Genomic DNA, 23079 nt, shown 5'->3' with positions numbered 1-23079 from the left:
CCCAAGTAGTCAAATATGACCTGCAGGCCAGTGCCAACGGCAGAGCGAGTGCAAACATTTTTTTTTTTTTTTAAACTTTCTTTATTGATTTTCAACAAATTAACAGACCACAAAACTTATCATGTATTGTGTATGTATTACACGTCCATAACTTCCCCATTACCACCCTCCACACCTCCCCCGCCCCCAGGACCCCGGTCAACTCCACCGCTCAAAAATTAAGCCAGTTTAGAGGTCAGGGCTGGCCGATCCATCTGAGGGGTCGTCCACCGCTCTGGGGTGGAGTAAAGGCACGGTCAGCGACACCCAGCGGTGTAATTCCTCACTGGAGTCCAGCCTTTGTTCATGGATAGCGGTTTCCCATGCTCCGGTCTCGGCAGCTATCCACTTTGTGAGGTCGTTCCACCATTGCGCTTCGATCGGACCTCTGGGGCTCTTCCAACCCATGGCTATGCGTCTTTTCGCCGTGATATAAATTAAGTCTCTGAGTCTGTTTAGGGGCTTGTTTTTGTGGTCACGGCTGTATCTGCCCAGGATGCAGGCCACAGGGTCATGCACCTCCAGTTCAATATCTGCTTTTGCCACCCTTTCCCGTACCTGTGTCCAAAAAGAGCGTATCGCTGGGCAACCCCAGAACATGTGAGTCATTCCCGCCCTCGGCTAATTGCATTTAGGGCATAGCTGGATTGCGGCGCCCTTGAAACTCGATATAGTTTCCGGAGTTAGGTAAGCCCTGTTGGTGATGCATAGTTGTATAAGTTGTAAGCGGGCGTTTCTGGAGATTTTCTTGTGATAGAGGGTTACTCCTTCCCAATCTTTGTCGTCAAATTCCAGGCCCAGTTCGTGTTCCCACTTTCCTCTGCTCCTGAGCTCATTCCCGGTCGTGCCTAACATTAAGGCTTCATAGAGCCGCGAGGTCTCGTGGCCTCCCTCGGCGGTGTTCAACATTGTCTCTATAATCCCGTCATCCGTTGCAAGAATGGCCGCCACAGGCCATCTGACTTTCATAGCCTGGATCACTGCTCTGTGGAGCAGGAATTGTCCTGCAGGTAGTCCCGTGGTCTCGCTGAGGTCAGAGAACGGTAGGATTTCATGATCCTGAACCAGGTCCCCAAGGGTAGCCACCCCGCAGGGCTCCCATTGTGCTCGCGTTTCCAGTTGGCCCCATGGGTGATGGGTCATGAGTGCTGCTATGGGGATCTGTGGGGAGTACGGATCCGGGAACCCCAATGTTCTGCAAGCCCTTCTCCAGAGCCGAATTCCGAGCTTCGCTAGGTATGGGTACTGCCTTAGGGTGTCCTCTTTGACCCAGAGTAGGTCTCTGAGTAGGAGGCCTGTCAGAGCTGGTTGGAGAAGTCTGGTATCTGTAGTGATCTCATCGGCCATCCATCGCATCACGTGTCTTAGCTGGCTTGCAAGGTAGTACAGTTCAAAGTTGGGGACTTTCAGACCTCCCCTTTCGTAGGGTCTTTGAAGCGTCTCCAGCGCTACCCTGTGCCTACCCCCCTGCATAATTTATTAATGTCTCTAAAGAAGGAGGGGGGGATGTCGAAGGGAACATTGGTGAAATTGTGTAAAAGGCGTGGAAGTGCTACCATCTTTAGGAGACCAGCTCTCCCGGCCATGGAAAGCGGAAGCTTCCCCCAGAAGTCCATGGATTTTGCTAGGGCATCTTTAGCTCTGATCGTGTTGAGGATGTGTTCCGTGTGAGGATTACGGTGTATGGTGATTCCCAGGTATTTAAAAGAGGTCAACTGCCATTGAAGATCCAAGGGGGGCAGGGATCTGAAGTCTTCCCTGTATAGTGCAGCTAGCGGGTAGAGGCAGGACTTGTCTTTGTTAATCCGAATTCCCGTATGATTTTGGAAGCATTCTAGGGTTTCGAGAATGTAGGGCAAGAGGTGTTCGGGATTGTGTAAGTATAACAAGGTATCGTCAGCGTACATGGAGACCAGGTGGGTTATCCCGTCAATCTCAATGCCCCCATCACCGTATTCCTGTCTGAGGTATGCGGCCACGGGTTCGTTGGCGATGATATATAGCATCGGGGATAGTGGACATCCCTAGCGGGTGCCCCTATGGAGGGACCACGAATCAGAGTATGTCATGTTGGTCCGCACCCTGGCAGATGGGTTGGTGTAAATCAATTTGGTCCATTTCAAGAAAACTGGTCCTATTCCCATTTTTACCATGGTGGCATATAGCCACTTCCATCGCACTGAATCGAAGGCTTTGGTGGCGTCTAATGACGCAACCGCGTATTTCTGGGGCCTCATTTCCGTGCTGTATATAACGTGGTGCAATCTCCGCAGGTTCTCAGTTATGGAGCGCCCGGGCACGTAGCCCGTTTGGTCCTGGTGGATTAAGTGTGGTATTACCCTACGCAATCTGTTCGCTAGGAGGGAGGTAAGGATTTTGCTGTCAACGTTTAACATGGAAAGGGGCCTGTAGGAGCCGCAGTCCGTACCCTCCTTGCCAGGCTTGAGGAGGGGGATGATAAGCGCTTCCCTCATGGTGTCAGGGAGGGTGCCGCGCTCATAAGCTTCATTATACACCTGGGTCAGCAGGGGGGCCAGAGCCTCCTCGTAAGTTTTGTAAAACTCGCCAGGGAGGCCATCGGTACCAGGGGCTTTCCCAGAAGGGAGGGATCTAATGATTACCTTTACTTCGTCGGGAGTGATGGGCTCGTCCAGTGTTTCAGCCATCTGTGAGTCCAATTTAGGCAGCTCAATGATGTCCAAGATATCCTCAATACTGGCATCGACCACGGGCGGGGTCTCGGAGTACAGGTTATGATAGAAATCTGAAAAGACTGAGTTGATTTCTTTTTGGGTATGTGCCGTGGTGCCATCTGGCTTAAGAATTTGGCAAATGGGAGTTCGGGGGGTTTCTCTTTTATACAGCCAGGCTAGGAGTTTCCCGGGTTTGTCTCCCAGGGCGTGGGTTCTTTCAATGTGTTTAGCGTAACTCAATTTACCCAGGGATTCCCAGTGTGTTAAACAGGTTTGCTTTAGGTCGGTTATTTTTTGTATGAGTTCTGGGGTTAAGTCAGCCCTGCTTTCCAATTCGCCCAGCTCCCCCTCCGAGCGTTCTAGAGAGGATGTGATAGATCTGCGGGCTCCACCTATGGACGCAATCATTTCACCTCTCATGACCACCTTGTATGCCTCCCATGCAGTGCCTATGTATCTGACGCTATTCAAATTTCGTTCCCAGTAGCCTTCGGTGCAGTCACTTATGTGTTCCCGGAAAGTCGCGTCGTGGAGGGCTTCGGCCCTAAGCCTCCAGGTAGGGACCGGGGGTCTAGGCGGGAATACTACCCAGGTGGCCAGCAGCGGGGAATGGTCAGACAGGACCCTGGGCAGGTAAAGGGCGTCGCCAAACATAGCTTGTTGTTCTTGGCTTACAAACAAGTAGTCCAGCCTCGTATGGACAGCATGGGGAGAGGAGTAAAAGGAAAAAACTCGCTGATCAGGGTGCAGTTCTCTCCACAGATCTCGGAGTAACAGCTGGCTAGTCAGTTTGGACAGAATCTTGGCCGGGGGGGACGGGCGGGTATGTTTATCATCCGATCTATCTTTTAGAGGGTCTAGAGTGCAATTGTGATCACCTCCCCAGATCATGACGCTGTCCCTGTAGGGGCTGAGCCTTGGGTATAGGGAATGGAAGAAAGCTGTAGCGTCATGGTTGGGTGCGTAGGTGCTAATTAGGCATACCTCTCTGCCTTCGATGGTGCCGCACACCAGTGCCATCCTACCCTCATCATCCGTTTTTGTGCTTATTAGTCTGAAGGGGATGGTCGGGTCAACCCATATCAGGACTCCTCTCGCATAAGAGGAGTAGGATGATCCTATCAAGGTCCCACGCCAAGTTTTGGCCAGTGCCTTTAGTTTATCAGCAGATAGGTGTGTTTCTTGAAGCATGGCAATCCCGGCCTTGCATCTTTTCAAGTATGCGTGGATGCGACGTTGTTTCACATAGCTATTCATGCCTCTGACGTTCCACGTGATGATTTTTATTGTATCAGCCATGGGTAATTGGGGGTATAGCGTCTATTTTGGGGTGCAGGTGGGGGCCATGTTAGTGGCAAGAGGCGTGCAGAGGGTATCAGTGGTCCTGGTGCTTTTAGATAGAGGTGCTTAACTATGGAGCCACTTCCTCCCATCCCCCCACTCGGTAGCTTGGGGGTCGCCAGGCCTAGGGGCTGTGTGGTCTGCGGGCTGTGTGTGGTGGACGTCAGTGGTCTAGGTGTCTCCCTTTTCCGGCACCTAACATTCGTGCCAACTCCCGTATTCCCTCCCCCCCGTAACCTTAAACAACCCAAACTAATAACAGGTCGAGCGAGGTCTCCCTCGTTGTGACTGTCCCGTTTCCGCTCCGTTAGACCGTACATTGGTCGCCTGGTGCCCTACGGGCGGGTATGAGTATACCCTAAAAAAGGAAGATTCCGGGGGTGGAAGAGTGTTCGACTCCGGTGCCTCGCAGCAAAAAATCTATTCAGCTGTGTTGCGCTGGCACTTGCGTGGAGGGGCCCATGGGGATCCTCGGGCCCGAGCGCCGCCATCTTGGTGTGGCTCAGCGCGGTCGTCGTCCCTTTACCTCTATGTCAGGGATCTGCTCCCTGTCCATCCAGTCTCGGGCCTCAGATGGAGTGTCGAATAAGTGGGCTTTGTTGTTGCGTATTACTTTCAATCTGGAGGGATAAAGGAGCATGTAGCGCAGTCCGGCGGCCTTCAATCTGGCTTTGGTATGAATGAATTGAGCCCTCTTCAATTGGACCTGGAAGGTGTAGTCGGGGTAGATGGATATTTTGGCCGAGTCTCTGAGGATCTGGCCGCCTGACCGTGAGTAGGCCAGGATGGTCTCACGGTCTCTGTAATTAAGAACCTTCGCTATTATTGGTCTGGGTGGGGTGCCAGGGGGGGGTCTTTTAGTGAGGGATCGATGGGCCCTCTCAATCGTGAAGCCTTGGGACAGTTTCTCAGCGCCAATCTCCTGTAGTATTAGGTTCTCCACGAAGTTCGTGGGGTCGGATCCCTCAGTGCCCTCCGGCAGGCCCAAGAGGCGGATGTTGTTCCGGCGTGCCCGCCCTTCTGCCTCCTCGGCCCTCTCCTCCAAGTTCTTCACTCTTTGCTGCAGTTCGTCAACATCTTTGAGGAGCACCACTTTGGTTTCAGTGTTTTCGCGCACCTGAGCCTCAAGTGTATCAGTCCTGTCGGCTAAGGAGCAGACGTCATGGCGTAGGAGGCCCAGGTCTATGGCCACCGCGTCGATTTTGTGCTCCATAGTGGTTTGGAGCAATTTAATGGCTTCAAGGATTTGGGCATTGCTAGGTTCAGTGGCCGTACCCGGAGGGTCAGGCTGTGCATCTGTGATTGTGCCGTTAGAGGTTTCGGAAGCCATGGGTCCCCCAGCCGTGAAGGTATCAATGGTGGTTTGGCGCTGTTTGGACCTGGGCCCTTTGGTGGACATGGCGGAAGGCCTGCCGGATCTTTGTCTGCACTAGCGTGGGCCCGGGGCGGTCGGTGCTGATCGGGGTTTTACGCCCGGTGGGTATGGCGGGCAAAGGGGGTGGGGGAATGCAGGCAGATCCCGCTAATGATGGGCTTCCTCCCCCGCTCACCTCGTGGGCTCAACGACGCCCGGGCCCTCCGCTCTTCTTTCCAGCCGCCCCTCCAGGGGCTCCGCTCTCGGCAGGCTGCGTGTAGTGCCCAGGCCGCACCGCCCTCGGCCCGCGTGCTGAGTCGCGTGTATCCTCCGTCGGCTTCCCCCACCGATCGGTCAGGTCGGAGGGACCCAGGAGCAGTCCCTGATCTCCGGTCCCCCGCGCGGGTTGGTGAGGAGGAGCTGGGCGGGGGGGGCCACTCGAGGCACCGTCAGCAGCTCTGGAGGCAATGTTCGTGGCCGAAGGGCATCTCCTCTCGGCTGGGCATCCAGTCGCGTATGTCTCCCGTTGGCTCCCAGCGCGGGTCTGGCAGGATCATAGGCACCGTATCCGATCGGCTCAGCTGGCGCGGCGCCGCGGTCCGGGTGCCGCGTATCTCAGCGCGAGGGAGCCGCCATTTTGGCTCGGGTCAGCAGCGATTTTCCGTGTGGCCGCTCGGTCTCGGTAGGGCGCCTACGAGCTCGGAAAAACAGCCAACAGGTGCAGGAAGGTAGCAGCGTTCGATGAGGAGGAGTGCGGGCTTCGGAGGTTCTCGCTTTAGGTAAGAAAACAGCTTATATTGGTCACATCGAACGGAGCGCACCCAGAGCACGTCCTCTTCACATGGCAGTTAGCCACGCCCCTGAGAGCGAGTGCAAACATATGCAGTAAAATAGCTCTGAAGCTCTGTAAACTGCGGACAACGCATATCTTAGCAGAACCAGAGCTGTGTATTGCTACCCAGCAGAGATCACAGGAGCTACCGTTTATTCTGAAGTTAAACATGAGCTGAATTTGATGTGAATTTGAAGATTTAGAATGAATCTTAACCACTGGCATTGCTCTGAGCAACACTCCAGGCCATCGTTCTTCACCTGCCAAGCCATTACAGAAGGGGAAAGACCATATGCAAATCAGGCTTGGTCCCACCCCAAAAGGGGCAGTCCAGCCCGTACTGCTAGGTCACATACCTTCTGCACGAGACCACAAGCAATCCTAAACATGTTTCGGCCTTGTTGGGCCTCATCAGTGAGGAGTAGCTTGGGTCTGTAGGCCCGGCAGACTCGGGACCCACGTCAGGGCATACCCATCCCATTCGGGGTGACTAGCAAAACAGAAAGGTGATGGCTGGAAGGTTTTGAATTAATCATAAACACGGGCAAAGCTCTGGGCAACCCTCCAGACCATCGTTTTTCAGCTTGCCAAGCCATAACAGAAGGGGAAAAACCATATGCAAATCAGGCTTGATCCTACCCCAAAAGGGGCAGTCCAGCCCGAACTCCTAGATCACATCCCTTCTGCACGAGACCACAAGCATCCCCAGACAGGTTTCATCCTTGTTGGGCATCATCAGTGAGGAGTAGCTTGGGTCTCTAGCCCCGGCAGACTCGGGACCCATGTCTGGGCATACCCGTCCCACTCGGGGTGACTTTAGCAAAACAGAAAGGTGATGGCTGGCATATGGTTTTTCCCCTTTTGTAATGGATTGGCAGGCTGAAAAACGATGGTCTGGAGGGTTGCCCAGAGCTTTGCCCGTGGTTATGATTAATTCAAAACCTTCCAGCCATCACCTTTCTGTTTTGCCTTTGATTGAATATACACCGTCCCACTGCTCCTTCCTACACAATATCCTAGTACTGCGTTGCCCTCGGCGGTGGAGGCTCTGTCAATGGAAGACTTGTCAGAGGCTCCTGCCCATTGGCTTTCCGCGGGCCAGTCAAGTAGGCAAGCCATTCCCGCCTCTGAATAGGATCCAAGTCATCTCCAACAGTCTCTCTAATTTCCACAAGAGGGCATCAGCTTTGGTCCTAATGGATTCTTGCACCCATGTCGTCCTGTGCGCTGGTGGTTCCATTTGCACACCTCAGGATGTGAGTCATACAGCTTCACCTGGCGGCTCACTGGCACCAGAAGACTCAGCTCGAGTTAATGTCAATTTCAGTCTCTTCCTCTGTTTTGGAGGAGCAAGACTGGTAGATCCACCCGCCCATACTTTCTGTGGGATTTCTTTTCATCTGCCTGATCTCTCAGCATCTGACCATGGAGGCCTTGCTCGCAGGATGGGTCTCGATGATGAGACCCATCCTGCAAGTCCTGGAGGTGATGGCCACCTTTTCTTTTCTTATGGTGTTCCTATTTGCTTTGCATGACCGTTGTTGTCTGATACAAACACATGATGGCCATGTTCTACATCCAACAACCAGAGGGGTGGGGGGCATTAAATACCCCTGTTAGGAAAGCTTTTCTTTTTGCACCTTTCCCTCCATAGATATCCATGGGACCCCCATTCTTTTGCTTGCTTTGAACTGTGTCCTGAGATTTTGTAGGTAACTAAAGCCTGCTGCTTATTTATCTCATTCTTATGGGGCAACTGAATAGTCCCTAAGACTGTCAGTACTATGGGAACTGGTCTCTCTTTTGGAATTCTTGTATTTTTACAATGCCGCACATCACTGTACTCTGAAGTGCATGTGTCCAGTTCCAGGTTTGCTCAGCAGGTTGTCACACTCATCTCATGAATGGAAACTCAGCCTTTACCCCACCCACAGTCTACCACTTTACCACATCCCCACAACAAGCAATGGCCCATGTTCGCCTCCATAAAGAGGGAGAGGAGAGAGTTCTATGGGGTCGCCTATGCCTTCGATGGGAGGGTGGATTTTCGATAAGCCTTGCCTAAGCCTTACTCTTACGTCCGGTCCCCTTTCCTCCATACTGTATGGGCATCCCTTCCAAGGGACGGGAGACGGAACCTTTTTCACCAGAAAAAACCTTCTTCCCCTTTAAATTTAGAGGCGTGCAGGGGTGCGGCCTGCCCTGACTGCCCTCCGGCGCCACACCCCAAGCCCCTTTTCCGCATCGACAGGAACAGGCTGAATTCTCCAGCGCTCCTGGGTTTGGCTTCGGCCATGTAATTCCACGCGTGGATACTTCTTCTCTTTGGTTCTCATTATGAGTTCAGCGGTAACCATGCCGCTATTGGTGGCATGGCTGCCGCCGAAATCGCGTCATGGTCGGGTCCTCGGAATGAGGACTTACCGGGCTATTCCGAGTTCGGAAGTACCGGTAATTCCTCCCTCCAAGGACACGGTCCTTCCCCATTCCCATTCAGCCCCTATAGGGCTGAATGGGAATGGGAGAGGGAGCAAACAATGGGCCATTACGAGATGGCCCGTTGTTTGCTCCCTCTTCCCCTCGCGGGACCCGGTAAGCACGCCTGGTTTTCCCAGACGTGCTTTCCGTGTCCCGCGAGGGGAACTCGTAATGCGGCGGTATGGAGTGAACGGTGCCGGCACCTTTTACAGTGCCGTTCACTCTGTACCGCCAGGGTCATAATGAGGCCCTTTGTCTTTTTTGTTTTATCTATCATTCAGGTACTCGGTCCTCAGGCGTCACGCTCCTCCCCGACACAGGCCGACTTCAACAGGGTTCAGCAGGGGTCCATTCTGCAAAGGGCTCTTCCCAACTTCAGACCCCCCATGCCCTCTGCCTACGTTGCCTTGGCCCAGACCACGGTTGGCAATCAAGTTCGGCGTGTGACTCGCTGTCCTCGAAGGCGCTGAAGAACAGACTAGCCAGGTGGAGGGAGCACTTCCAGGTCGCCTCCAGAGGATCCAAAGAACTTTGTGAAGCATCGAACCAGGCCCAAGGTAGAGCCGATATTTTCCAGCGCACCCCGCAAGGGAGACTCCTTTCCAGGAACCCTCCCGCGCAGGAAGGACCGGCCAGGTCCTTCTACCGGCACGTGCACCGCGGCTGCTTCAGCTACCGTCCTTCGGGTCGAGGGATCCTCGGATCCTCCCGGGCGCAGTGTTGAGGGACCGGAAGGTTCTTTTACCGGGTTTACACCCGAGGGGCTCTGCCCTTTTACAAGCACCATGGCCGAGGGGCTACACCCTAATACCGGCAATACGTCCGAGGGAATACGCCCTAATACCGGCAATACGTCCGAGGGGCTACGCCCTAATACTAGCAATTCGTCCGAGGGGGCGCCTAAAGGCAGCTCTACCGACCCCCTGGCCGAGGGTGTTACACCTACCGGGCCGAGGCCCGAGGAGCATGGTAGGCCTCGTGATCCACACGCAAGAGTCTTGGACGAGGCCGGGCCCAGCGGGCCGAGCACCACATCGCAGGCACGTGGCAGGCAGCTTGACAAAATGGCCATCGAGCCAGAAAGAGGCAACCGTCTGACACCATTCCAGGAATTCGGCGAAGAACGAGTGTCAATGTGGGACTGGCCTCAACCAGGTGCATGGCCTACAGTCTACCCCTCATTTGCGCAGGGCACCTTTCCTTTGCGTCCATATGGACAGGGTATGCAGCGGCTCCAGCAAACCCTCTCTAACCTGTCAGCACCCCCTGCCACCTCTTTGACCAGTGAGGAGGTGCTCTTTGAGAAGTTCCTTGGCCTCATGAGGTCACCTCAGATGGGGGTTATCATCAAAGACGCCATCAGGGAAGTCATTCCCGCTATGCTAGCAGCACCACAGTGCAGCCGTCTCCTGTGGCTCCACAGCCAACTCTGCAACCTCCACTGCCATCTACTCCTCCCTATACCCCAGCCTCCGGCGCCATCTACTCTGCCTCCTCCACAGGATCCTCCAGAGCCACCAGATCTACAGGATACGGATGAGGAGGAGGATCCAGACACGCCATCCTCAGCTAGGGCCTTCCACAAACATCTTGCTGGGCTGGCGGAGTACCTGGGCCTCCCCCAACCCGAGCAGCCGGCAGAGGGGGTTCTGGCTGAGGTCCTCACGCAACGCCACTCTGCCAAATCGGGGATTCCTATGCAGACCGATGTAGTCTCCCTGGCCAAGAAGGCCTGGCTCAAAACCCACTCGGCCGAGCCGGTCAATTGACGCCTGTACGCCAAGTACAGGAAAATGAAGGGGGATACACTCGTGCTCTCGGCCCATCCTCAGCCACACTCCTCGGCGATCGCTGCGGCATCACTATACTCCAAGCCTCAATCGTCCTCAGCCTCCTCCTCTGCGGCGCTGCTAAGCAAGGAGGAGAAGATCTTGGAGGCCTATAGCAAGTACATCTTTTCCAACGCATCCTTGCACCTTCGTCAGGCCAACGAAGATGCCATGCTGGCCGCCGCCAACCAAAGAATATGGTGGGAAATTGCGGACTTCCTCCCGGAACTCCCCACCCAGTGCCAATCACACTTTAAGGCAGGGCTAGCTGAAGACAAGCTGGTGGCGCATGACCTCATGGAATCCACAGTGGCTCATATCGATACCTCAGGCCATGCCATCTGTATTGCCACGGACATGAAAAGAACGGCCTGGCTCCGAGCAACGAAATTCAACCCAAATGTCCAGGAGCGCATTCTAGATCTACCGTTTGAGGGGGGGACCTCTTCCACTCCTCTACGGATGAAGAGCTGGGTAAAAAGAAAAACAGCTCACAAACAGCAAAGTCTTTATCCATTCTTACAAGGAACACGCCCAAATCTTACACACAAACCCAGCAGCGCTCGAAAAGGGGTCGTACATATGGAGGATTCTGCAGCTTCCAGGAACGCAGATCCAGGCACCCGGACCGCTCGCCGTCTTTTCCAGTCCCCCTCCTCAGTGACAGCTTCAGAGGGAAAGAAGGCATGACACGGCCCTTCAGGTCCAGGTGTCTCCAGTGGGGGGCAGGCTTGCTCTCCATGCACATTTCTGGTGCCAGAATTTCGCTGACCCCTGGATCCTCTCCGTACTATCTACGGTGTACAGCCTTCCTATCCCAGTCTCTCCTCCCTCCTCCCCTCCACTCCCACAGGTTGGGACAGCAACTCGTTTGGCAGAGAGCCGTGTGATGCTGGAAATGCATCGGAGGGACAGGGCCTCCGTATCCTTGTCCTTTACTGCCTTTTTATCGTGTGTTCTGTCATATTTTCCATGCAGGAGTTCATGTGGGACTCCTGGCAGTGCAGCTCTCTCTCTTTTGGTTTGGTGAACAGACCCATGGGATACCCTTACGGCACCCATGGGTGGGGGTACAACCCTGTGCCCCTAGTGTATGTTTTTGGGCACCTGTTGGTGGCCCGCAGAGCAGGGTATGGGCTGGTGGCAGCTCCATGCTGACCTTGACAGGTGCGCTGAGTATCCTCCATTTTGGGATCCCCAGGCCCTGCCACTGGAATCAGTTGATTCCTGATGGAAAACAAGATGGCCCCTGTGGCCTCTTTCTTTCTATTACCTATTACCTTATTTTCCCAAAGTCTTGGGAAGCCCTGACTCTGCCCCTTCCCCTGACTGACTGTAGGGTGGAAGTCCAGGCTCTAAAGGATCCCACAATACAGCTTCCTTCCCTTGCTGATCAGAGTGAGTCACCCTAGATGCATATACACTTGCTCATGCTAGCCCCTTAGCCAATAAATGGGCGAAAAACCACACAACCTTTTTGCCCACAGAAATCAAGGAGGGCATGAGTAACAGTGGTGGTTGAAATATACAAAAACCCCATTTCTAGGCATAGGAAAGGGTTGTTGAAGTGTCAGCTTCTATGCCAGTAGTGTAAAATGTATGCACAGATATATGTGGTTCATAATGGGCCTGGATCACAATGATGTGTCATTTTTAAGACAAATGTATTGTGAATGTGATGTCTTTTTGATAAACATTAAAATATGTGTATATTTTTTATAAGTACATGGTTTTTCACCCATTTATTGGCTAAGGGGCTAGCATGAGCAAGTGCATATGCATCTAGGGTGACTCACTCTGATCAGCAAGGGGAGGAAGCTGTATTGTGGGAACCTTTAGAGTCTGGATTTCATTGTCCTCACCCACACAGCCCCTAATAAGAGGACATTTGTAGCTCATCAGAATTGATGTTGGGTGGAAGTTCCATATATGGTGTTGTTGTGAAGTCCAGTCCAGAATGACTGGAGCCTTCCCAGTGACTGTATGTTGTGGGTACCTCCTGTGGGTGGGACCTGGGTGAATGGAGTGTGTGACCAATATGCACTTCTTGTTGTGGCTGTCTGGTTTCTGGTATGAGAGACAAAGACTGAGACAGCCCTGCCCGAAACTGGCCAGAATGCAGTGTGTAGTGTTGAATGGCTGGGTACTCGTCCCAATCCACATTCCTTGTTGTGAGTGTCTGAGAGGGAGGAGGATGGCCTGAATGCACTGTGTGCCTGATTGGCTGACTGACTGCATGAATGCCCTTCTGTATGATTGGCTGCTGAGAGTGACCCAGCAGTGTGCATGAGAGACAAGATGGTATATCTGGGGACCTCTCACCACTGGAAATTGTTCAGAAGCTGTGCCTACACTTGAAGAGTAACTGGAACTGCTGATCCTCGACGCCCAGCTGGAAGAAGAAGACTTGCTGTTGTATTTGCTTCGACCTGATCTGAAAGCTGCCGAATTCGTCGAAGACTGATCCGAGAGAGGACCTGGTAAGGCGCCCTCTTCCCGTGCTCTGAGGGACCATCGAGCACCGCTAATCTTCGCCAAAGCTCCCTGGAAGTCAGACCCTCGAAAGGCTGCCGACCCGAGACAGGACCGCTGAGGAGAACGAAGCAAAGCACCCGGATTTCGCCGCTGTCGAAGTCCATTGCCGTCGACCAGGGTTCGCAGGTTTGTGTAACCGCTGGAGGCCCGTCGAAGTTGTGTTGCCCAGCCGTGGGGACCCCTTGACGCTGTGCAGCCGACGACCGGAGCCGCCCGCTCCCTTTGCCTAAGAACATTTGAATCCAAGGACTCCCTTGTCCGCAACGTCGACCACTTTGTCCCGCCGGAGAAAGTCGAGGACGACCAACGCGCCAAGGAGAGTCCGCCGGTGGGTTTCCCGCCACCTGAAGGCCACAAAAGACTTTGACGACTCGACGCCCTTGTTGGGCCACCGTTCTTCTGAAACTCTTTGCAGTCCTGAACAATCTATCGCCGAGGTGCCCCGCACACCTCATCCTCGCAGGACGTCGCTGACGAGCACCGCCTGGATCGACGTTGTGGTCTTGGCACCCTTGAACTTCTCATCGCCGCCGTCGACGACAAGTTCACCATCTTCGACGCCTCTCGACGATCCGTGGCTCCTGCTTTAAAGGGAGTCACTCAAGAGGGATCCTTCGACGCGTCTTTGAAGCACTCTACTCCACCAGGTACATTGGGGGGGTAAAACATTATAGGAGGAAATAAGGTTATTGAACAATATATGGACTGGGCTTGTGCTATATATATTTATTTTACAGGTTGCCCAGGTGGGGGGATCTCCACACAGAACTGTGTCTATCGGTATAGGCCTGCATTCTGCCTATTGTTTCAACCATCTTACGTTCCTTCCTATCTCTATTGCTGGTTGCCTCGTTATTGATCTGTGTGACATTTTAACCGTACAGTTGATGCACTTTAATGAGATTTGATAACATTGGTGGTACCACTTTAGAATTGTATATATTTATCATTGTTGATTTCCGAGTACAAAGTGCGTTATTGTGATCGTGTACATACCTTTGAATATTAATTACATAAAGACTGTGTTTTCAGTAATACAGTGTGTGGACATTCCTTTGTGGGGGTTCGGGGACTACACTGTACTTAAAAACCAGCCTGCATCACCTCCTGAGAAGCTAGGCCTTGATTGCTCGTCCATTGCTACCGCTTGAGAATCTTGGCTGGGGTCCTCTGTGCCTCTCCTCTACCATATAGAGAGCGGACGTACAGGCACCCCCCACCAGTATCTTCACAAGCCGGTCGCTCGTAGAGAGCCAGGCAGTGGAGGAAGTCTCAGCCTCCCAACGAGGCTTTGGCTTTTACTCCATGATTTTCGCCATTCAGAAGAAGAGCCAGGCGGGCCTGAGAATTGTGCTGAACCTTTCCCCCTAAACCTCTCCCTATCCCTGCAAAAATTCAAGATGGTGGCGCCAGTTTTTATAGCGGAGACATTGGACAAGGGAGACTGGATGTTATCCCTGGACCTGAATGACGCATACCTACACATCCCGATTTAGCAGCCCCATCGTTCTTTCCTACGGTTCAGGATCATGGGGTACCATTTTCAATACAAAGTCCTTCCATTTGGCCTCAACTCGGCCCCCATGGTCTTTACCAGACTCATGAATGCCGTGGCAGCCCTCTCCTCCACATCTACCCATACCTCGATGACTGGCTCGTAGGGCTACATCTCCGGAAGCGGTTCGCCACTCTTCCCATGCCCTTATGAACACACTGCACGATCTGGGCTTCTTGCTCAATCGCAAGACGTCACAGCTGCAGCCTACACAGACTCTGACATTCCTGGGCATCATATGGGACACGTGCTCCGAGAAGGTCTTCCCGTCGAAGGACTAAATCTCGGCCATCAAGAGGGCCACCGCCCACTTCCTCAGTAGAGAAGTGACCTCGGCATGGTGGTACCAACATCTCCTGGGTCTACTGGCAGCGGTCCTATTGGCCATGCCACACACAAGACTAAGGATGAGGAAGATTCAGCTGCCTCATGGAATCAGGAGCGGGGCTCGCAATCCTAGATCATCAACGTTCCTCCATCTTTCCACCCGGACCTAACATGGTGGTCCTTGGACTGTAACCTACGGACGGGCAAGCCCTTTTCGGCCGCCCTCTCCGCAGGCCACCATCACCACAGACTCCTCTCTCGAGGGCCGGGGAGCCACCCTGGACGATACTTCAGTCCATGGCACCTGGACTCGACAGGAGCAGGAGTACCACATCAATTGGTTGGAGCTGAACGCCATCTGGCTACCGCTCAGAGCAGTCCTACCACTTCTCAGGGGCAAGGTTGTCCTCATCCAGACAGACAACTCGACCAGCATGTACTACGTCAACAAACGTTAAAATGCAGAATTGGATGCATATTCTTTGGGAAAGCGTTCAATGACCCCAAAGTTATTAGCATCTTTAAAAAGTACTCTTTCTACGTGGAGTCCAACTTGGCCCTAACTTCAGAGTACTAATGCTGGCTCAGTAATGTATCTGTCTCTGTGTATATGAAAGTATGCATATGTATCTATGTATGTGTAGATACTACATATTTAATGTGAAACCTATCATCCATAGGAAATGCAAATATTCAGCATGACATTTTTCAAATGAATTGCCTGGCCGCAGCCCCCAAACATGGCAAATCAGTGTTAAGGTTGAAAAGATATTTAGGGTAAAAAAAGATGTGTTTTTCATTTTTTACATTGGTTTTTCAATAAGGAACATGTGCAACGTTTGCCGAAGCGCTTACCCCATACCACACCATGACTTTATGCCAAATTAGAGCCATTTTGGGCAGAAAACACTGGAAGAAAATTGCTAGTTGATTAAGCTTAAATCCATCTATTTTTTTCCCAAAACATTTTCCTGAGTGTGGTTCTGCCTGGCACCCAAAAATGTATATATATTTCCAATTATGCATTGCTGGAGCCAAGGCTTACCATTTCTGAACGTCAGCCACATCGAAAAATGCAGATAGCGAGAGCAGAAGATTGAGATTCTTTTTTGAAAACTGTATTAAAATGATATAACGAGAGAGTAGGGTTGTTCTTAGGCTGAGGAGCATGTTGGCACGGTAGCCGTAGAGTATCTGTACTAGATCACTATCATGACCGAGTGGCAGGGGAAAAGGGTCAGTGCTTGAAAAAATATGAAATAATCAGACTTGGCAAGCGCAGCACAAGCTAGTTGGCGAACAGTTATATTTTAACTGAATTTAGGAAGCAATCCCTCTGTTTTACTATAGACGAAGGCAGGGCTTGATTCCCAGATTCACTTAACATGGTTGGGGGAGTGGTTTATGAGGGTTTAGTGCTTTGTGGGTGTGGTATTGCAGAGGTTTATTGAATGTTGTCATTCAGAGGGAAAATAAAGTGCTCCACAGAAGCGCGAGTGTTGTTGATGCGTGTTTTCATTATCCATTGTTTTAATTGGACAACATTTTCACCTGATTTAACAATGAAGATCTCAGTCTTGATGGCATGTCAGTGCTGACGATCACATTCTTCATATAAGACGTGTCTATTTAAGGACACATATAAAACAGCAATTTATGTATGTGTTTAATGTGTTATAGTTTATACGGTATCCAGTCATTGCATCGAATACAAAGCATTGAATGCCAAAAGCATCGAAAAAAATGCATCGAAAAAAGAAACATCAAATGCATTTTTTTAAAAGGTAAAGGTTCTATTTTAATTGCAATGGGTTTTAAGGGGTAAAAAAACGGGGGTTAGGGAAATTTCTTTTTTTTTAAAAAAATGCATTCAATGCTTTTTTTTCCGTTGCTTTTTTTTTAGATGCTTTGACATTCGATGCAATCACTATAACCCGTTTATATGTAAAACCTTACACATATATAAAACATTAAATATCATTATTGTACTTAACATCAAATACATACAGTGGAACATACAAATACCTAATAATAATGAAGCAATAAATTTAATTGATCCAATTAATCAAACAGCTAAAATAGGTTAATAAGCGTCCAAGCACAATAATAATAAAATCCATAAAAGAGAAGGGAAGGTAACAAAATAAATAAACATACACTCTTTCAACTTCAGTTTCAATTCATTTCAGGTCATTATATTGCATTTCATTTATTTCATTTAATTTCACTACGTTTCATTTCATTCATTTAATCCACTCGATTAATAGTTCTCGTCTCTGATAAGAACATACAGTATCTGTACCTTTTCCTGTTAATTCTTGGGGCTCATTAACATGTGGGGACGTTAGTAACTTAACCATTGCCTGCCTTCCAGATTGTAAACAAGGCCATATGAAGCCCCCTATTGTAGGTATTAATGCAACGCTTCCAGAATAGTGGGTCCTGAATAGACTTCCGGTGGTGCATATATCTACCGAACTGGTGCCTGTCTACAGTATCCCTAATTGGACATTCTGTCATGACGTGTTTGGCTGTTTCCCTCTTTGATTTGTTAGGACAGATGCAACAGAAATGGTCCTGTTCGCTTAGTGAGAGAGAAGGGCCTATAACATTCAGGACAGGCAAGCGATTAATGCGCAAGAGGAGAACGAATCTCTGCAATTCGCTGGAGGGGCAAATGTCCAGATTTGGTTGAGCCTTCATGTAAGTGTATACTATGTCCGGGACAAAGGAATAGCTTTTCAGTGCACCGAGGTGACTAAAGTTTTCATTCCAGTCCCAGAGCCCCTGGTGTTTTTCAAATGAATACCTTAAGTCATAGAATTTGTCTCCCCCAACTGAGGGTCCACCCCATGTCTGTGAATAGGGTTTTCATGCTATGTTGAAACTGGACTTTGCTTTGAGCCTGCGCTCCGCATTGCCTAGGCTCTGAAGCAAAGGGCTGGTCGGCCGGCTCTGCATTTTGATTCCGCCCCAATGACCTGGGCACTAACAACCACAGGCTCCCCCCCCTTGTTGAAGGCTGTTTCTCCTTCACTGTTGCCATGTTTTGTTGTATAGTCAATCAATTCAAATGCCTCCACACAAGCGCCAGTTCAAAAGGTTTTATTAATCAATTTTGTTCGTTGGTGACACACTGCTCACAGGGCTCCTCCTCTGGAAGGTAAACAGCAAATAAATTACTATGGTCACAATTACCACTTACACACCACTCCGCTCCAGCAATTTAAGATTTGCATCACAGGAAGATGTAAGGAGCATGAACGAAAAGGTAGGGATCTGAGTCAATTTGAAAACAGTTAGAGTGAGAAGGGAGACAAATCTGCAATTTGTTTAAAAGATCTCGATCTTCATCTCAATTTTCGGAGCAGGCCGTTTGTAGATTCAGATGCTTGCGATGGGAATCTTGATTTTCATGTATAAACCATATGTATCGTTCATATAGGGAACAGCAATTGGAAATTTGAGGATGTGTAGGGAAGATGAAAGGAGGATGAAAGAGAGGCATAAGCTAGATTTTTACATACACTAGTACCGTAGTTAGGAAGAAAAAAACAAACTATTTTACATAAAATCTCGATAGCCATCAGTGGCATGAGATGCAATTAAAGTTAATTAAAGTTTGAGATTCCTATGCTAAAAAAACGTGATCTTTATATATGTAAGTAATTCATATATAAAATGGTTCCCCTTGTATTCTTTCCCAAGAGGATTCCTGGTGTCCTCTCCTGGTAGGCAGTTATTGGTATTTACCCCACCTTGGCTTTTTGGTTTCACTCGTCCCTTCTTGGGGTCTAGTTTCTCTCACCCAGCATTGGGGTCTTGGGTCTCTCACCCACCTTGGGGTTTTGGTTTCTATTACTCTGCCTTAGGCTCTCACATCTGTCCCCCCCCCGCATTGGAGTTTGGTTTCTCTTACACCACCTTGGGGTATCAGGTCTCTCCTCCCCTTTGCCAGTTCACCTGAGCCACCACATACTTCTGTTCTCTGTGCGGTGCTCCTTTGGACTCTCTGGGAGTTTGACCAGTGCGGCACCGCCTGCAGAGGTCCTGCATCGGATGGAGCTTGCATTTTCTTTCTGCTGGCTTCCTGCGGGACTTCGGCGGGGTTCTCAGTATGCCAGTTGTCCGCATTCTGGGTAGTGTGTGCTCTGCTGGGCCTGGGGGTTTCCGGCTCCTGGTTCAGCAGGGGCTGGGTCCATCCATGGGCTCAGCCGCGCTCGACTCTACCACGCCTGGCATATTCTCCAGGAGGTGAACCCTGCGCTTCTTGGGCCTGGCGGGTTTTCGCTGCCTTCCATGTCCAATCCTGATTGGCTACTTATCGTTCCCTCTGTAAGGGGGTGGGACTTTGCACTGTCCTTTCGTTCGTGGAGGATATGGTGGACACAGAGAGTCAGATACCATACCAGCTGTTCTTACAGGAAGAGCCATGCCGTCACACAGTTGAACTCCCATCTAGCCAGCAACGATATTGGGATCTTGACAATCGGGAGGATAAGTGATATCCCTTTCTGAGAATCTCTTTACCTCTTACGGAGGGGCGTCATCCCCAGTGGGATCCCGCTAACACTACTATCTAGGGGGTGTTAAGCTTAGCGGGTTCACCTCCATAGTCCCAAATGGGGTGGCTTCCCCATTCTCTGGATTCGTCCCACCTTGCAACATGAAGCTCTTGTTCCAGATGATTCACCTTTATAGGCCACTTGCCATAGGACATGGTCAAGGGCTACATTTAGCTTCCTTATACTGACAGACGCTATCAAAGTATGTTTGTTGCAATATATAGAATAAAGGGATTGTTGGGAAACTGGACTTTCTTGTGTATGTCAGTAATCTTTGGTGGAATGATGCAAAGTCATAATTATACTATTTAAAATGTCTATTTTGCATAGTGGAATGATTTAAGAGTTAAAAGATAAAGGTACTTGTGCATCTCCTCATGGTATGCTTTTTCCATACTGAGTGACTTGGGTGGGTAAGAATACCATGGTTGTAAAAGGACAGCATTTTTAGATTCAGCAATACACTTTTAACAAGGTGTTGTAAATCAGAAGGCCTTATGATTGGGTGCTCTTGTTACAGGTACAGTGGGATCCTTTCCGCTTTCGGCATGGCACTGGCAGATGTGGTGCATGAGGCCCAGGAGCCCTGCTCGATGGCATATGCCGAGGACTCGTACCCGCTTCTAGACGAAAGGATCTCTGCGCTAGGACGGAAGTGTGTGGCAGAGTTGGAGGGACAAGGCTTTCAGAGGTGAGTGCCGTTGTTGACTCAAATACTGTAAGCCCCACTTAGACTCATAATCTGTCTGTGCTCTTCCTTTACATTTGCTTCTCTTTGTGTGAAACCTGTTGACTCTGGCTTGGATCTCCCCATCCACGCTGAAGAGTGGTTCTGGACATGTAGCCCCCATTTGAATTAGGAGCAATTATGCTCAGGACTAAGGGAGCAATCAATGCACATTTGACATGTAGACGATTTAGAAGCAATGAGATTACAAAGCACTTTGAGGCAGTTTATTGCTTTGCATGCATTCAAAGTCGGGGCGTTCCAGAAAGGGATCCAAGATCTGTTCACATATTAAGTCTCCTATATGCAGTACAGGTTTTGAGTCAGCTTCTCTAGTTTAGTGCTAAGAAGCCATTCCCATGGTGAACATTGCGCTACACAAAACACATAGGTGCTCATTTTCTAAGACCCCGTATATTTTGCACAGAGGGGACTGCCTCCGTTTGTACAAATGGGCCACCTCTGCAGAATTTTCATCATTTGTAAACTGGAGGCAAAATCACATTTACCACTTCCTTTTGCACACCGCAGTGCAAATTGTATGAACCCCTCCCTGGCAGGCAACGTTTTCAATTGACCCCTATGGAATCAGACTGCTTTTTGCTGGTGTAAAATGCAGCCAGATTCAATAGGAATCCACAGTGTTTACGCCAGCATGAAAATGCCATGCTGGAATAAAAGATGGAGTGAGTACTTGTATGACGGAGAGGAACGGGCAAACAGAATTGTGAATTACAATCCGTGCCCCTTCTTTGCGATACAAATCAATGAAGATGTGGTGTGGAGTAAAATGTATGCATCAAATCTTTACTTATGCATTATGTTATACGCATGCATTTTATAGGCTACCCTCAAGGAACAAGAGCCCCATAGCATTAATATTTAGAATATTTGCCCTTTGAGACTTCATTGTACAATTCATCAATTGCAGGTGATAAATCAAATGTCCTTGGAATGATCAGTTTAACTTTTGTTTAATGTCTGGGTCATTTTATCATTCTGCAGAGCTTTTAACTTCTCAATAAAGGCAATACAACAATATAGGCCAGGTTGCAAGGAGCCTGAATTAGCTCCAAAAGAGGCCTGCAAGGTCCTGTGATTTTGATCCCACTGTTCAGTGTTCACGCTAAAGACCAGGGATCAGGAGGCACATAGTTGTATCAAGCCACTGGGCTGGTAGCTCTGCTGGCTATGATAACTGGGATCAAGAATGAGGCCCTTATCTCTGTAAGCAATCAGATGGGTCTGCTCTCTAGATGTACAGACAATTCTGTTCATCTCAGCATGAAATAAGCAGATTTCAGCAGAGTTTTGAGGTGGCTATATGGTGTTAGAAAGTAGGAATAGGGTGAAGCGAGGATTCTGTTTTTTCATGCGTTGGATCAGGAAGTTGGAGCTGTTTTGGGGGATCTAAGCCACTAGAAGGATATGAAAAGGAGAACATCAGGGTAGACACTACAATCACTTAGCATTCAGCATAGATACTCGACGCATTAATGAGACCGGTATCACTGCAGAGGACCGATGGTGGTGCCAGGAAGCATGGGAGGACCCATGCTGGAGGCGCATCCGCTTATGTGTAAGCATCCACTTTGTTCTTCATTTGTAGAATGTATGCTGCTGAACATCATGTTCTGGTCCCATCTTCTTCCCAAGTTGATTGTGGAGGAAAATGAATGGGACGCAGGGGTACAATCTGGTTTCACTGCATCAGATTGGGTGCTGGAAGCATATATTTAGGAAATCAAGATGTGGGTCTCAGTTGTAACATAGTCACTCTGCATGGTCCCCCTTTGAGATGAGACCTAGATGTGGCTGGGAAATAGGGGTTGTCCAAAAGCTGTGTGGAGAGTTGTCTGCATGTTGCATACATGTGATTCCTCAGAGCCCCTCCACATTCCATGCCACATGCACCAAACCAAATGCTCCTATTACCAGAAGTGGACATTACCCAGCCTTCATATACTTTGACAAAAAGTAATGGATCAGATCAGATCCCATCTGGTAGAATGACCATGCCTCACTTAGTTCACCTCCTCTCCTGATGAGAATCTACAAAATTCCAGCACAGAAATGAAGATGGAGGCCAGAGAAACCACCCTAACATATCCCAAAAATGTGTTTGTCGTAAAAATACACCACTCCCCCTAGCAATAGAACACAAGAGCCCAGCACCCCAAACCAAAAGTGCGTCCAGCGATCGACACCCTGGCAACATATCTACAAGCAAAAAACACTCTTGTTCTACCTGTAAGCCCTGGACATGCCCTGGAGCAGGTTCATGGTTAGGAAAATCAAACCCTGACCTTATTGAAACTTCAGGACGGATTATGCAAGAACCGTACGTGGGTAATTAGAGAGTCAATCTCAAAATCTGTAGAAATTAGCATAACCAGCTGAGGAACCTAAGCAGGGAAACCAATGCTTCCGAGATAACATACATGGAAACAGGTCATAGCTGTTCACGAGACAAGGAGTGGGCATAGGCAATACAAACAGACAGTTCGCTACAGGGAATATGTCAGACAGAATTAAGAACCTGTAGGCAAGAGGAAACCAAAAGGAGCCAGTAAGAGAGAGACACAGCCTTAGATAAATCTCCAATAGCTTGCTGACTATATCTCAGTCACCAGCAAGGACAACCTCAGAGTTGTAGACAACTGTAAGGAAGGCATGGTATCAAACAGTAAGACAGACACAACAGGCCACAGTTCAAGGTTTTTTATTGAAGTTCAATTGGGTTTCTAATCCTAAATCTAAAGATGGGAACAAGCTACAACCATCAAATTATAATAACGCAGTCC

General features: G+C 49.9%; 1 protein-coding gene across 4 annotated transcripts in view; it reads left to right on the top strand.

Moving 5' to 3' along the window:
- Nucleotides 1-23079, top strand: part of OPLAH (5-oxoprolinase, ATP-hydrolysing) — a 664980-nt gene that overhangs the window by 302904 nt on the left and 338997 nt on the right. For all 4 annotated transcript variants that reach the window (XM_069621803.1, XM_069621805.1, XM_069621802.1 and 1 more), the window contains one exon: nucleotides 20069-20239. In XM_069621803.1, the coding sequence (XP_069477904.1) occupies nucleotides 20069-20239 (171 nt within the window). The remainder of the gene's footprint in view (nucleotides 1-20068; nucleotides 20240-23079) is intronic.

This window comes from Ambystoma mexicanum, chromosome 5q (genome assembly GCF_040938575.1).
Source record: "Ambystoma mexicanum isolate Mex_15411 chromosome 5q, UKY_AmexF1_1, whole genome shotgun sequence".
NCBI classification, from domain to species: Eukaryota; Metazoa; Chordata; class Amphibia; order Caudata; family Ambystomatidae; genus Ambystoma; species Ambystoma mexicanum.
Note: the sequence above shows the minus strand (reverse complement) of the source record. Positions and strands in the feature narration are given on the sequence as shown.